This window comes from Erpetoichthys calabaricus, chromosome 3, assembly GCF_900747795.2.
Source record: "Erpetoichthys calabaricus chromosome 3, fErpCal1.3, whole genome shotgun sequence".
Classification (NCBI taxonomy): Eukaryota; Metazoa; Chordata; class Cladistia; order Polypteriformes; family Polypteridae; genus Erpetoichthys; species Erpetoichthys calabaricus.
Window position 1 is genome coordinate 139,272,945 of NC_041396.2, and position 15,371 is coordinate 139,288,315.

General features: G+C 38.3%; 1 protein-coding gene across 1 annotated transcript in view; it reads left to right on the top strand.

Moving 5' to 3' along the window:
* LOC114642389 (MAM domain-containing glycosylphosphatidylinositol anchor protein 1) overlaps positions 1-15,371 on the top strand; it is an 828,760-nt gene that overhangs the window by 312,650 nt on the left and 500,739 nt on the right. Inside the window, exon 4 of the mRNA XM_051924713.1 lies at positions 7,132-7,306. Within this exon, the coding sequence (XP_051780673.1) occupies positions 7,132-7,306 (175 nt within the window). The remainder of the gene's footprint in view (positions 1-7,131; positions 7,307-15,371) is intronic.

The following is a 15,371-nucleotide window of genomic DNA, read 5'->3' on the forward strand; positions in this document are numbered from 1 at the left end:
AGAATGTTAATTAGATTTTATCCATTCATACAATTTATGCCTTTACTGGTAACTTAAAAGATAACAGTACATAGTAGTCATTTGTTAAAAAGAAGCATGCTTACTGCATAGTAATTGTTGCTCTTATATTTTACATTTTCAAGCACACACAAGTTCATAATATTTCTTATATAATTTATAAAGGCATCATCGAAAATTATTATAATAGTTGCCATGTGGCAATCATCTTTTAAATATTTAAAGGGATTTTTATTAATTAATTGTGCAAATTACACTGTGCTAAAGGCTCATGGTAACTGGGAGCAATTAGGAAGTGCTAGAAGATTGTCGTCTTTTTTTTTTAAACAAAGCACCTGGGAATAGAGTGAGAAGACCACATGTGAAAGAGATGAACTCAAGGAGAGAAATGAAAAAAAGTGTTATGCAGCCCTAAAAACATAGCATTAGGGCCTGAAATAACGAAGGATGTTGGTTACAGATGATACTGTGTCTCTTAGGGGGCCAAGGAGCCATTAAGTAGGGATATAGTAACATTTGCTCATTTTTCTTTTTATATCTACAGCTTTAAAATTAATGTTAAATCTTGACTTCCTATTTTACTGTATCTATTTCTTTTTTTCCCAGATATTTTGAGATAATGTATGTATAATTAATGTTTTTATGTGTTTTTTAAAATAGATTAAAATCATATTTAGTATTTTTAATTGGACCTTAGGTTAATTGTACTGTTTCTCAAAATACATTTCAGATATCTTTCCAAACAAAAAAATTAATGTCAAGTGACAATTTAGTGTAAAAACAAGTCACATATCTTTTCACGATAGGGAAATGTTATACTCTCCAAACATTCTTTCATCTTCTGAGCATGTTCTGTCCACTGCACAGTCAGGGCAAATCAAACAGCTTCTTAGTTGATCCAGCTTTGGATTGATGACATTCCAACAAAGATCATACTCATGCACAACTCCACACCCACATCAGCTTGATCTGTAGTCTCCATGTGACATAACCTGTACGTCTTTGGGATGTGACAGGTAAGTTAAAAGAAAAGACATGATTTTAAAATGCAACTGTCATCTATACTAATAAAAGACAAAGCCCTCACTGACTCACTCATCACTAATTCTCCAACTTCCCGTGTAGGTAGAAGGCTGAAATTTGGCAGGTTCATTCCTTACAGCTTACTTACAAAAGTTAAGCAGGTTTCATTTCGAAATTCTACGTGTAACGGTCATAACGGTCGACAACATCCACCATGTTAAACTTTCTTATTTATGGGCCAATCTTCATGAAATTTGGTAGGCGGCTTCCCTGCGCAAACCGAAACCGATGTACATACTTATTTTGGTGGTATGACGCCACTGTCGGCCGCCATATTTAACTTTCCAATGGTCTTTATTAGTTATGGGCCCATCTTCAAGAAATTTGGTAAGCGGGTTCCCAACGCTAACTGAATCCTACTTACGTACATATATATGTCCATAGCCTGCAGCTCGGTCGCCGTGTGAGGTGGCATTGGGTCCCCCATCCACGGTATCCACGTCTCCCTGCTGATAACTGCAGCCTTTTTATTTAATCCACGGCTTCTCCGCTGTTTTATTGATCGTTTATTATGATTATAGTTATTGTGTAGGTATTTTAGACTTAGTTTACATTGTTCAGGTACCCATTTCCTTTATTGTTGCAACCATACCCCCATTAACATGTCTATCGAGGTGATCACCATCGATCAAAGAACTGTCACTTACCGAGTGGTTTCCATGCCCGGACATGGCGACTGCCTTTTCCATTCTGTCTTACATATTGCACGGCCATATCAGGATCACTCTTGATATCTGGAGGAACATTGTTTCTTATGTATTGAATGACTGGGACAGGTTCAAGGTGTGGACTGATGATGGTACAGGAGATACTACACAGGAGCACTATAAGAGTGAAATGCTTAAGCCCTTCACCTATGGTTCTGCATGTGAGCTGATGGCTGCCGCTGAATTGTTTGGTTGTCGCTTTCAAGTGTACCGAAATGGACAAATATTTTACACCTTTGGACAACCACCAATGCCTCTTAAACATCTTAGATTCACAGGTGACGATTTGAGTAGTGGACACAGTGATGTTTATGAATGTTTAAACTCTCAAAAGCTTGATGCGAAGTTATCGATGAAACCCATTTCAACTCAAATGCTTCCAATTTCCAGTGAGGCTCTGCTTCGCAATGACAATTAATAAGTCTCAGGGACAGACCCTACAAAAGGTTGGCATTGATTTGAAGCAAGATTGCTTTTCACATGGCCGACTATACATTGCATGCTCAAGAGTAATCTCAGTGCACAGCATGGTCATATTACAACCGGAGGGCAGAACTGACAACGTGGTATACAAAGAGATCCTTAACAATAATTTTCCCTCAGTTTAAAAAGGTTTACTTTTCGCACGGGTATTTTGCTAGTATATAATGTATGTATGTATGTATGTATGTATGTATGTATGTATGTATGTATGTATGTATGTATGTATGTATGTATGTATGTATGTATGTATGTATGTATGTATGTATGTATGTATGTATGTATGTATGTATGTATGTATATATGTGTATATATATATATATATATATATATATATATACACACAGTAATCCCTCCTCCATCGCGGGGGTTGCGTTCCAGAGCCACCCGCGAAATAAAATCCGCGAAGTAGAAACCATATGTTTATATGGTTATTTTTATATTGTCATGCTTGGGTCACAGATTTGCGTAGAAACACAGGAGGTTGTAGAGAGACAGGAACGTTATTCAAACACTGCAAACAAACATTTGTCTCTTTTTCAAAAGTTTAAACTGTGCTCCATGACAAGACAGAGATGACAGTTCTGTCTCACAATTAAAAGAATGCAAACATATCTTCCTCTTCAAAGGAAACAGAGAGTTAAGCAAACAAATCAATAGGGCTGTTTGTCTTTTAAGTATGCGAAGCACCGCGGCACAAAGCTGTTGAAGGTGGCAGCTCACACCCCCTCCGTCAGGAGCAGAGAGAGAGAGAAACAAAGTCAAAAATCAATACGTGCCCTTTGAGCTTTTAAGTATGGGAAGCACCGTGCAGCATACTTAAAAGCTGCACACAGAAGGTAGCAACGTGAAGATAATCTTTCAGCATTTTTAGATGAGCGTCCGTATCGTCTATGTGTGCGAACAGCCCCCCTGCTTACACCCCCTACGTCAGGATCACAGATAGTCAGTGCAAGAGAGAGAGAAAGAAAAGTAAGTTGGGTAGCTTCTCAGCCATCTGCCAATAGCGTCCCTTGTATGAAATCAACTGGGCAAACCAACTGAGGAAGCATGTACCAGAAATTAAAAGACCCATTGTCCTCAGAAATCCGCGAACCAGCAAAAAATCCGCGATATATATTTAAATATGCTTACATATAAAATCCGCGATGGAGTGAAGCCGCGAAAGGCGAAGCGCGATATAGCGAGGGATCACTGTGTATATATATATATATATATATATATATATATATATATATATATATATATATATATATATATATATATATATATACACACTAGCAATACACTAGCAATGTGCGCACAACTACGTTGCGCGTGTTAAAGTTGTCTGTGAAGGGCTCCCTGTTTAAACGCGGCTGCCAGTCATGAACTGGGCCCTTCGTCGCACAGCATTATGATTTTTTATAAGGGAAACAAAATTACAAAACAAAACCCTTGGACATTGATTCGATAGGAACGGCCTACTCGGAATCACTGTCCAAATAGTAATTATGTGGTGGTGGAGGAGCATTTCTGCTTCTCTCCGTTAACAGTCCGTCTTGTTTTCACGACGCTGTCGTTTCCTCTCGCGATCTCTTCTCAACCTTTCTCCAATCTCACAGGTTGCTTTGTGGCAATCTAAAGAGTAAGGAAGAACCAATGCTTCTTTCTTGAACTCCAAACGCCGACTGATGGAAAATCACAGAAGTGTGTCCGACTTATATACTCTGACTGCCGACTCCAAGAAGCGGGTGAACATTCGATCTGGACGAAGTGCTGCCAACGACGGTCGATAGAAACAGAAAAAACCACAGTCTCGACAAACGAAGCAGGTGTCGACGCCAGATCTAAACACAAAGAGTGGCATCGACAGTGTTTGTAAAGAAAAGTAACAACCAAGGCAGTGTCAGGGGAACATGAATTCGCGGACAAACAAAGATCAAGATCCAAATGAAGATTATATATAAAGATTAGTTAATTTAAAGCACAACAATTTGTTTAGTTTGAATGTCTGTGTTTTGAGGTGTGACTGGAGTACTACAGTCTTCAGTACTATAAGCCTGGAGGAGATTCTTAATGCAATGCCTATGTTTTAGCTGTCTCTCTACTGCCATCTAGTGCTTCTTCTAATTAATTCGCGGACAAACAAAAATCAAGATCCAAATGAAGATTATATAACCACCCATACAATCAGATAATATATTGTAAAAGGTGCTATAAAGGCGCCCAACCTGACACAGACTGGACATGGAGGCACACATAAAATAAAACAATTATTTTTTTTTTTTCAGCTGGAGGGCATGTCTTCCCCATGTCCCCAAGCCACAGCACAGTCCCAAACCATCAAATAAGCACCATCATACCCTTCTTTTCCTTCACCACTCCTCTGTCAAGCTTCGTCCTCCTCCTTCCAACTGTGGCCATTGAGTGGTGGTTGCTGTGCCCTTCTATAATCCACCCGAGTTCTGGCTGCACTTTCGGGTGTGGCAAATATGCTGCCCATACAGGCTCAGGAGTCCCTGCTGCAGCACCCCTTGGTGGTGCCTGTGGGACAAAATAGGGCTGCACCGAACTCCAATTCCCATGGAGCCCTGCGGGAAACCGAGGCACCTCTCCAACGCAGGGGGGAAGCAATCTAGCGTACAAGGGGAGGTATTGCACCGTCCAGGGCTGCTCCCTCTGAATATACATGGACCCCAGCCGTCTGCCACTATAATATCTATCTGTCTATCTCTATCTCTATCTCTATCTCTAAAATATAATATAATATAATATAGATGGCATTCATAGTCTAAATCACAATCTGATTGTATGGGTGGTTGTCTACCAGGTAACGCTTGCGGCTGGTCAGCAAGTCGGCTAACATCAGCCACGGTGTCCTCTTTCAGTTGCAAACGAACCACACGCCGTGGCGCAACGTTAGAGGCTTCGCCTCTAGCGCTGACGTCCAAGGTTCGATTCCCCGAGAAGGGGGTGCAGTTAGTGTTTACGCCTGATGAGCCCAGAATTAGGGTGAAACACGTGTTGCATACTCTTTGCATTATTTGACAGTACACAATTTCATCCATGTATATAGATATATAATATATATATATATATATATATATATATATACAGATAATGAATTTCAGATAGTGCTATGTAATACATGTCAAAGATATTTAAAGTGCATTTTAAAATATAAAATGACCTAGTGTTAGTGTGCTTGTGTATATTTGGGTTCTGCCATAGACCTGGATCTGAGAATTCTACCATTTGCTCTACACTCTGTGTCCCCATGACTCTGAACATGTATTAAGAAGGTTTGAGAATGTGGTGTTAGTTTTCATTTCAAAATATTTTGGCCCCCTTAGTGTGTTTGTGTGCCTGTGATGGTGCAAGTTGGCTCCATACTCCCACTCAATTCTGGAAGCCTCTTGAACCCATCACCATTGATAGTCATGACCGGATGAGCTTGCAGATGAGGAAAAAACACACACAAAGCAAGAGGTGCTGAAAAAGTGAACAGTGCTTTTATTAAAAGACAATTCAAAAAAGTGTCTAAAGAAATAGTGCAGTGCTTCCAAAAATGTTCAATAATTAATTAATCCATTAAAAAGAAAAGGTGCTGGTGGAGGTTAACTTCCAATAAATAAACACTCCTTTAAAAGTTAGCTCAAGACATGAGCCCCAGTGCTTCCCTTCTAACTTGCCATCCCCTCCCATTATCCTATTCGGATCTTGCAGTGGGAGGAGATGCCCTCTGACTTGTTTACTCAGCCTTCTTATCTGGGCTCTGTTCCCTGCCACCCTTACTTCAGCGTATGTAGGGCAACCCTTCAAGCCCCACATTCCTCTCCTGCTGCTCACCTTCGGCCGTTGTGGGGAGATGCTATCAATCGGGCCGCTCCTACTCCCAAGGAAGCGCTCAGTAGGATCATTACTTTCACAGTCTCCGGCTCCCACAGCCCTCAGACTCACTCCCAACCACCTTCCCCACTCCATTAAGCTCGAGCGCTCCCACTCTGTCTCCGCCTCTCTGTCTTCTATTCCCTTTTCATCCTCCTTTTCTCTTTCTTGGTCACTGGCCAGTCTGTGTTCCTCTCAACCTCTGATCTGTTTTATTTTTCTCCTTTTCTTTTTCCCTCTGTCTATCACTCATACTTCATTTATTAAACCAGGGATGTGGCATAGCTGTGCAATCAGTAGCTCTCGATGCCAGCTAGGGTCACGGGTAATCCTGCACCAGTGTACTAAGTGCAGGACAGTCTGCTCCCGCATAGCTTACTGGAACAGCTCTCTATGTTACCACACCCTAACACAAAGACACGAGTGCTGCAATTAGAATTATTTATTTATTAAAACTGCCTCATCCGCGGACCCCACTTTACCACAGTGCACTGATGGAATTACTATACACTTTTGGTTTGCTTTGCAGGTGCTGTTGGGATGAGGTTTGACACCCAATGATTGGTTCATATTGTTAGTAGAATAGCTGCATTAGTTTGCCAAGATTATTTGCTTCATTTTCTCCTAGTCAGCTAGCAATGAATTTGGAGAAAGTAAATCATTTTATGACATTTTGTGTGTTTTCTGTGTTTATAATAAAAAAAAAAACTATAAATTTAATACAGATGCAGCAGAAATAACTGATGACCCGGGGTAGTAATCTACACAAATGGGAGCTGGACTGTCATCTGGTTTAAAAACTTCACTGCCAACAAAATTCCTTTAAATTAAGAAAGTTTTTAAAAAAAAACAAACAAAACCTGCAGTCAGTGGGCCCCTCAAATTTTAGACCACTTCCATTGGTAAAAGTATGGAACAAGAAACCTACTTTTGGATGTGCTCTTTGACTTCTCTGTTTGCATTTGTGTCACAGGTACGATGGACAAAGACAGCTGGCAGCGCATCAGACAAGTTCCAAGAGACTTCCATGTTCAACGAAAGTCTGCGCATTGAGAAGATCCAGCGGATGCAAGGGGGCCGATATTACTGTAAAGCTGACAATGGGATCGGGGTGCCTGCCATCAAGTCCATTCGAGTAGATGTGCAGTGTAAGTTTTGGGTCATCCTCATCCAAACAACCACCAAAAACAGCAATGCCAGCTTCAAACTTCTGCACTTGAAAGTTCATTCAACAGTCAGTTAGATTCTTAGGTTTAGATGAGATTGTAACTTGAGGGCCATATGGGGTTCTGTCTTTCTCTGTGTTTTATCATTTATATAGAAGTTCTAGGTGCTATCGGACATTTTGTCTTAGGAGCAAAGTTTGTCAGGGAGTTCTAGTTTGTACCTTTCTTTAAAGGGACAATGATAATAGCCTATCATGAAGGACAGACAGTGTCTGCTTACTCAATATTAGAAATTCGGACCAAAAAGCTTCAGAACTTTGCCTGTACAGGGGACACCGTTTAAAAATTGTTTCCCAAAACATATGATGAATCAATCCAAAGCTTATCTATTCCTAGTAAAGAAACATAAAGAAGAGATAAAAATACCCCTAATCCTAGCAAAGAGTCCTGATGACATTAGCTCTGCCAAAAAAGCAAAACCTGATTCTGGTGAAGAAGGTAAGAAGAAAATATTATCTTTCTGGGCTGTGTTTAGGTTTCTGGCACATACTGAGTAGGAGTCCAAGCCAGAAGGACAGATTTCATGTAGAAGTTTGGAGTGGCCATCTGAGATTTGGTGGAACTAAACATCTACTGTTGAGATGGACTTGGTCCAGAGTTCAGCCACATACACCCCTCCCTTCCTCACACACTGGGTCAATGAAGTCAGTGTACAATGAAAGACATTGGTTTTGCACAATTCGTTTTTATTTTCAAATATTCTATAGGAGTACAGACATTTTATTTTAAGGTAGCAGCTAACTTTATCAAGGGTATTTTTTTTCAAAATACCTTTCTCCTGTACCCCATAACAGATAACACATTTTAGATACAAAAAAAGAATAAAGTCCACATATAATGTGCAGTTGTAATTAGATGTTAGTGGTGAAATGATACATTGCTTAATCATATAAGTGATGATAAACCTAAAATGTTAATTGTTCTTTCCAATTTGTCAGGTTTAATGTATTGCAATTATAGACTCTTATACTAAATAATGCTATGAGCTGTTTAAAAATTAGAATGGCTTTCACCGAAACAGCTGTCTGCAGAGAAAATTCAGCCCATTACTCAAACAGTGTCATTAAAAGAACAGTGGCTCAAAGATTTAAGATCATTGTTATTCATGACACCTCAATAAAATTCAGAAGAAGGATTTTTATTAGATTAAATATCATTAAAGCCTTAGGTGGTATTATTAAGGCATAGCCAACAGTGGGGACCAGGATGAAGCCTTTCATTGTCATTTTTGGGATGACACACTGGTGTATGGTCGGCAAAATGGCACAGCTGTTAGCACTACTGCCAGTGCCTTGGGTTTAATTTCTATAATCCAGTTGTTGACTGTGTGTAGTTTTTTTGCACTTTCTTTCCATATCTGTGTGGATTTTGCTCAAGGAACACTGGTTTCCTCTCACATCTCCAAAGATGTCGCTGTTATGTTAACTAGAGATTTTAAATTACCCTTGCAATGAACTTGGCACCCTTTGAGCCATTGTTTCTGTCTTAGCCTCCTGCTTAAAAATCCCTGAACTGTATATTAAGCAGGTTTAAGAATGGTATTTTGTGATTCACTGAAGTGCATCTAATTTCTGTGTCTTTAAGTGCAGTAGGTAGCCCCCCATATTTCACTTAAGAAGATACTTGAAGCGCACCTTGATTATCTGTTGTGAGCCAAATTGTTCTATGCTGCTTTGGTGTTTTTGCTGTATTTACTTTAACAGCTATAGGCCATCAGCCTGTTGGGGGCAGCATTCTGGTTCACCTTAGTAAACTCTGTTAAAGGCATCTTGAAAAACAAGGTAGGTGTCTATGTGGAAATAGAGTACAACCATTGAGATGTTATGACATAACTGGCTTCTTTACATTAAAAAAGAAATTGACGTTTTGCCTGTAGCCTACAGTATATGCTTTCTTTTATGTGTTTAAGAGACACTTTTAAACAAAATGGATTAAAGATCATCTGCAAGTCAGTGGTGGCATATTTGCTATTTAGAATCCAATGCCTTACTCACCTGGGTAAATTGTTTAAAATGGCATTTTTAAAGGGTTACCTAAAGTATCTATCTATCTATCTATCTATCTATCTATCTATCTATCTATCTATCTATCTATCTATCTATCTATCTATCTATCTATCTATCTATCTATCTATCTATCTATCTATCTATCTATCGATATTTGTGCCCCTCTTTGTACATTGCTTATCAAAGATTTTAACCCCCTGGAACTTTTCACATTTTATTGTTGTGCAAAATTGAATTACAGTAAGTTTATTTAGGCTGTTTTGACACTGATCAAAAGAAAAAAACTACCACTTTGCAGTGATCTGTTTTCACTTTTGACATTAGACTCTTTTTCTATTAATCAGTTTTGTGTTGTGGGGTCTTATGTGACTTTTCCCCTTTTACATTCTTTATTATGTAAAATTTATCAAAAATGCTTCAAATTCCATACACTTAACACTTTGTGGTCAGGTACTTTAGCACTTCCTCTCCCCTTCCCTTGTAATGTAACCTCAGGCAGTTAGACAGAGTAAAGGAAAGGGCAGGATTTAAGTTACATATTTAATGATGTATTAATAATATGCCCCAAAATTAACAACGAAGCAGAATACAATGTGAATGTTGATCAACCATACCATTACAGCCTAAATTGCAGTGCATCTTGTGTCCATAGGGGGCTCTCGGCTTATCTTCCATCTAACTTGGTCCGTGCTACCACACGGCCTATGAATAGAGTACTGAAACAGGCCGCATGCTTATCCCAACATGGCTGACGGTTTATCTTCATCTTGGAGAAAATGCAAAAGAGCAGTGGTTGTCTCTTCATTGCCATATGGTGATAGAGTATGTCTTTGCAGGTCTCATTTATTGTCCCTGACAGACATACCCCTTTATACTTCCTGAGACCATTCAGCAATGAAATAGCTCAGGCACGGCCCCCTTCCCTGTTCAGCTATAGTAAACACCTCATGCAAGGTCAAAGTCTAGTAGTTTCAGTAGTGCCAAACAAACAGGAAAGGAAAGAATTAAACCATAAATTTGGCCCACATGGGGCTTTCCTCCATAAAACTCTAGGGGCAGAAGCTTCCTAGTTTCCTTACTCTTTAATATTACAAATAAAGACATACAAAATATTTATTAACTTATATGCTACGTATCACTCCACCAGAATCAGTGTCAAAAAGCCAAATAAAATCCATTGTAATAATAAAATGGGAAACCTTCCTAGGAATGAATAATTTCGTAGGCACTCTGCATAGATTCTTTTGTCTAAATTTGCCTGATGCTACAGCATACTATATAGTTCTGGTTATAGGAAACACAGTAGTCACTGATTCTCATTTAAGCCTTTTCTTCTTTGTTTAATATAAGTTCTTAACTTAAATTAAAGTTTTAACTGAGTTAACTTATAATACGTATATTGAGACTTGACGCTTAGCATTGATGATTCCTTGATTCTTAGAGAAAATCTTAATATGTGGGGAGAACAGATACAGACAGTAGATAATCTAACATACCATAGGTATACATATTAATGTAACTGATGACTAAATTTCCCCATGTGCATAAACCAATAGTGTATAATTTTTTTTGAATAAGGACCATAGTCTTAGGTTTTTTTTGTTTTATTTTATATAACAATTAGGGGCCTCTGAGTCCCTATTTAAATATTTGTAAAGAATATAAAGTTGTCTACTCTGGTGTGCAACACGACCAAATTCATGATTTATCCTGGCAGTAAGCTAAAACTTACTCATTAAAGATACTGGAAATTCTCTTGCAGTGGACATATATAACCGCTGGCTATGTGTCACACATTCCTAATGGATTCCTTCATTTAATTTGTTCAATCACTAAGATTTTTGTCCAAGACTTTTTTTGCTTAAATTGCAAATAAATAATACTGAAACACTGAAGAAAATAAGAGCAGATGTTATCACAGTTTAGTGGCAGCTGCACATGTATTCATTATCATTGGGTAGCTTAAAACAAGTATTTAGAAAGAAATAAGAGAACAACATCATTGCAGTTCTGCTATACATGGCAAGAGCAAGGGACACTATTGGGAATTTCTAAATTAACACATATTAAAGAATTAACTAGAAAACAGCAGTTTTAATTAAGAGAGGATTGGCATTTGATTAAGGATTTATTAGAATACAACTAACAACTTGTGGGGGGTCCTCTGGCAGTAAAACCGTGGAAAACATTGCAGCAACAACTGAAAGTCTGTTTCCTTTCCTTTTTAAGGTTAGTGTCACATAACTGATAGGATAACTGGTTATTGTCACATCTTAATGTTCTTCACATTGCCAATGGCCTTAAACAACTGTTAAGAATGGACCTTAGAATTATTATTGGAAGCATTTATACAGAAGGATACAAATTTAGAATCTTTGTTATCTTAATATGATGCAGGATTGCTAGACTAAGGACTGAAGTGGAACATTTGTTTAATAAGGAATATAATAAATGTTATACGGCAATATGGAAAAAGAGAGCACGAACTTTCATTTCTCCAAAGGCATCAGCATAGCTTATTATCTTCTAATGACTTATTTTAATTATTGTGTGCATTAAATTGTTGCAGTATCTGTGCATGTACAGTACATTTGTTTTAACCTCTAGATCTTTGAACTTCCAAAAGAATATTTTAAACCTAAGACAAATATTTAAATGCATGTTAATGAAATCTCCCTAGTTAGTTGAAGTCATGAGTCAAAGGCTGGAAAATAAATTAAAGGTGGGATTTGTCTATAGCAGCTTCTCTTGGAATAACAATGCAAAGCTTTCTGCACAGAGGAAACTGTAGAAGTTTTATTTAATGCTAGGTTAAAGTGGTCCGTGCCATACTTCACAGCCCCCAAGACTAGTATCTGTGTGGGGTTATTTTCACAGATACTCCAGTATCCAACCATGTTCCAAAGATGTGCTGCTTAGGCTAATGTTAGCTCTAGTATGAAAGAGTGTATACATTTGCATAAGTGATATATCATTAAGTCCAGGTACAGTTTTCCCATTTGTTATTTGGTAGCTCAGGGATCGAATTTGGCTCCACAAGACAGCAGCACTAAACATTACTTCCTCATGCCACCCTTTAAAAACACTCCGTCACTTTATATATAAAACAAGAAAAATGTCTGGCATCCACAAGAATGCTGGAATGTCCAATGAACAAAGGCAACAAGATGCACAAAGAAAGAAGGATGTAAGGGCTAGCATATTCGATGAATAGAGGTTCATAAATGCACAAAAAAATCAAAACATACAGACTTACTATCGTACCGTTGGACCAAATTTACTAAATGGGCATTTCACTGTTCTAGTGTAAGATGATTACAAAATGGCTGTATTCCTTAAATTACATTTGGCTAAGTTTATGCAAAAAAGTTCACAACCATGCTGTCTTGGTCTTTTAAGTGGTTAGCCATCTTTTCAGATTGAGTCAAGCCAGAGAGACTTGAGTTAAATATGGAACTTAGGCTTCTCTCTCCAATAAATACATTAAATAAACAAATAAACAAACTTATCCCTGTGCAGAGTGACATTAGAACAATTATTTATGACAGGTTCCAGCTGGGAGACTGTTTAATTGCCATGATTTTTGGTGGGAAAAATAAGAAAACAATAATTGGTCTTGGGTAGGATGGTATTGCTCAGCTTGATACCGACTGTCAAAGCAGTCAGAGGGAAAGGACCGAAGACCATAATAACAACTGTGCCATGTTTTATCTTTTCCTCTGGTATGTCATTAAATCCATCCCCGTAAGATACTCTTCATGCTTTTCTGTTTGACACCAACCAACAATAGTATATTTATATTAGTTATATGATAAAGTTTGGAAACCCCTCTTAATTCTTTAGATTTTTGTTTATCATTGGCTGAGCTTTCAAAGTAGAAACTTCCTTTTAATATATGACTTGTCTTATGGAAACAGTAGTATTTCAGCAGTGACATTAAGTTTATTGGATTAACATAAAATATGCAATATGCATCATAACAAAAAGAGACAGGTGCATAAATTTGGGGCACCCCAACAGAGATATTACATCAATACTTAGTTGTGCCTCCTTTTGCAAATGTAACAGCCTCTAGACACCTCCTATAGCCTTTGATGAGTGTCTGGATTCTGGATGGAGTATTTTTGACCATTCTTTCATACAGAATCTCCAGTGCAGTTAAATTTGATGGCTGCCGAGCATGGACAGCCTGCTTCAAATCATCCCATAGATTTTCGATGATATTAAAGTCAGGGGACTGTGACGGCCATTCCAAAACATTGTACTTCTCCCTCTGCAAGAATGACTTTGTAGATTTCAAACTGTGTTTTGGGTCATTGTCTTGTTGGAAAATCCAACCCCTGCGTAACTTCAACTTTGTGACTGATGCTTGAACATTATTCTTAAGAATTTGTTGATATTGGGTTGAATTCATTGGACTCTCAACTTTAACAAGGGCCCCAGTCCCTGAACTAGCCCCACAACCCCACAGCATGATGGAACCTCCACCAAATTTCACAGTAGGTAGCAGGTGTTTTTCTTGGAATGTGGTGTTCTTCTTCTGCCATGCAAAGCGCTTTTTGTTATGACCAAATAACTCAATTTTTGTCTCATCAGTCCAAAGCACCAAAATGAATCTGCATTTGCATACAACAAGCGATTCTGTTTGTGGCGTGAGTGTAGAAAGGGCTTCTTTCTCATCACCCTGCCATACAGATGTTCTTTGTGCAAAATGCGCTGAATTGTAAAACAACGTACAGATACACCATCTGCAGCAAGATGTTCTTGCAGGTCTTTGGAGGTGATCTGTGGGTTGTCTGTAACAATTCTCACAATCCTGAGCATATGCCTCTCCTGTATTTTTCTTGGCCTGCCAGACCTGGGTTTAACAGCAACTGTGCCTGTGTCCTTCCATTTCCTGATTACATTCCTTACAGTTGAAACTGACAGCTTTTTGTAGCCTTCCCCTAAACCATGATACTCAACAATCTTTGTTTTCAGATCTTTTGAGAGTTGCTTTGAGGATCCCATGCTGTCACTCTTCAGAGGAGAGTCAAAGGGAAGCACAACTTGCAATTGACCACCTTAAATACCTTTTCTCATGATTGGAAACACCTGTCTATGGAGGTCAAGGCTTAACGAGCTAATCCAACCAATTTGGTGTTGCAAGTAATCAGCATTGAGCAGTTACATGCATTCAAGTCACCAAAATTACAAGGGTACCCAAATTTCTGCACAGCCAATTTTTCACATTTGATTTAATTTGATACAACTAAATACTGCTTCACTAAAAATATTTGTTCTGAAAAATCCCCAGTACTCAGATGTTCCTAGGAAATGAAAGACATACCACTGTTATCTTTTTTATTGAAAGTAGAGTAATTTATTATGCAGGCTGAGAGGGGTAATGTTTATAACTATTTGTATTGCCCAGTCATGCACTGATGGCCACTGTAGAGCATATGGTGACAAGACTATCAAGCTAAAATAGCAGAATACCTCAAGGAAATGACACCCCAAAACTATACTATATATCTGCACAAATTTTATCATCCTTCCTTTTCCAAAATCACTCTGTTATGAAGGGCTATATTTTAACCTGATGGCATCAGCTGTAAGGTAAGAACTCTTTTTTTTTTTTTTTTTTTGTCTTAGACACCACAAAACTAATATTTTGCAAATTTGAATAGTTTGTTATATGCAATTTTTCCATTTCTGCTTGCCTGTGATCCAAATATAATTGTTCCTCAGCTTGAACCCCTGGCTGTGTTTTCCATTTGATTTTAGTCTGTGCATTTCATAACAATTTTATGTCCCTAGTTATTCTTATTTATATTTTTAATTTCTCCTTGACCTATGCAGCAGTACACTGCTAGCTCAGTTTATGTAATAATGCCACTCTTCTGTGCAATGCATCATTGCGCTGACACACTTAATCAGCTTCTTCTATTACATTGGCATATTCTGCAAAATGGCACTATGCCAGAATATATAGTACAGCC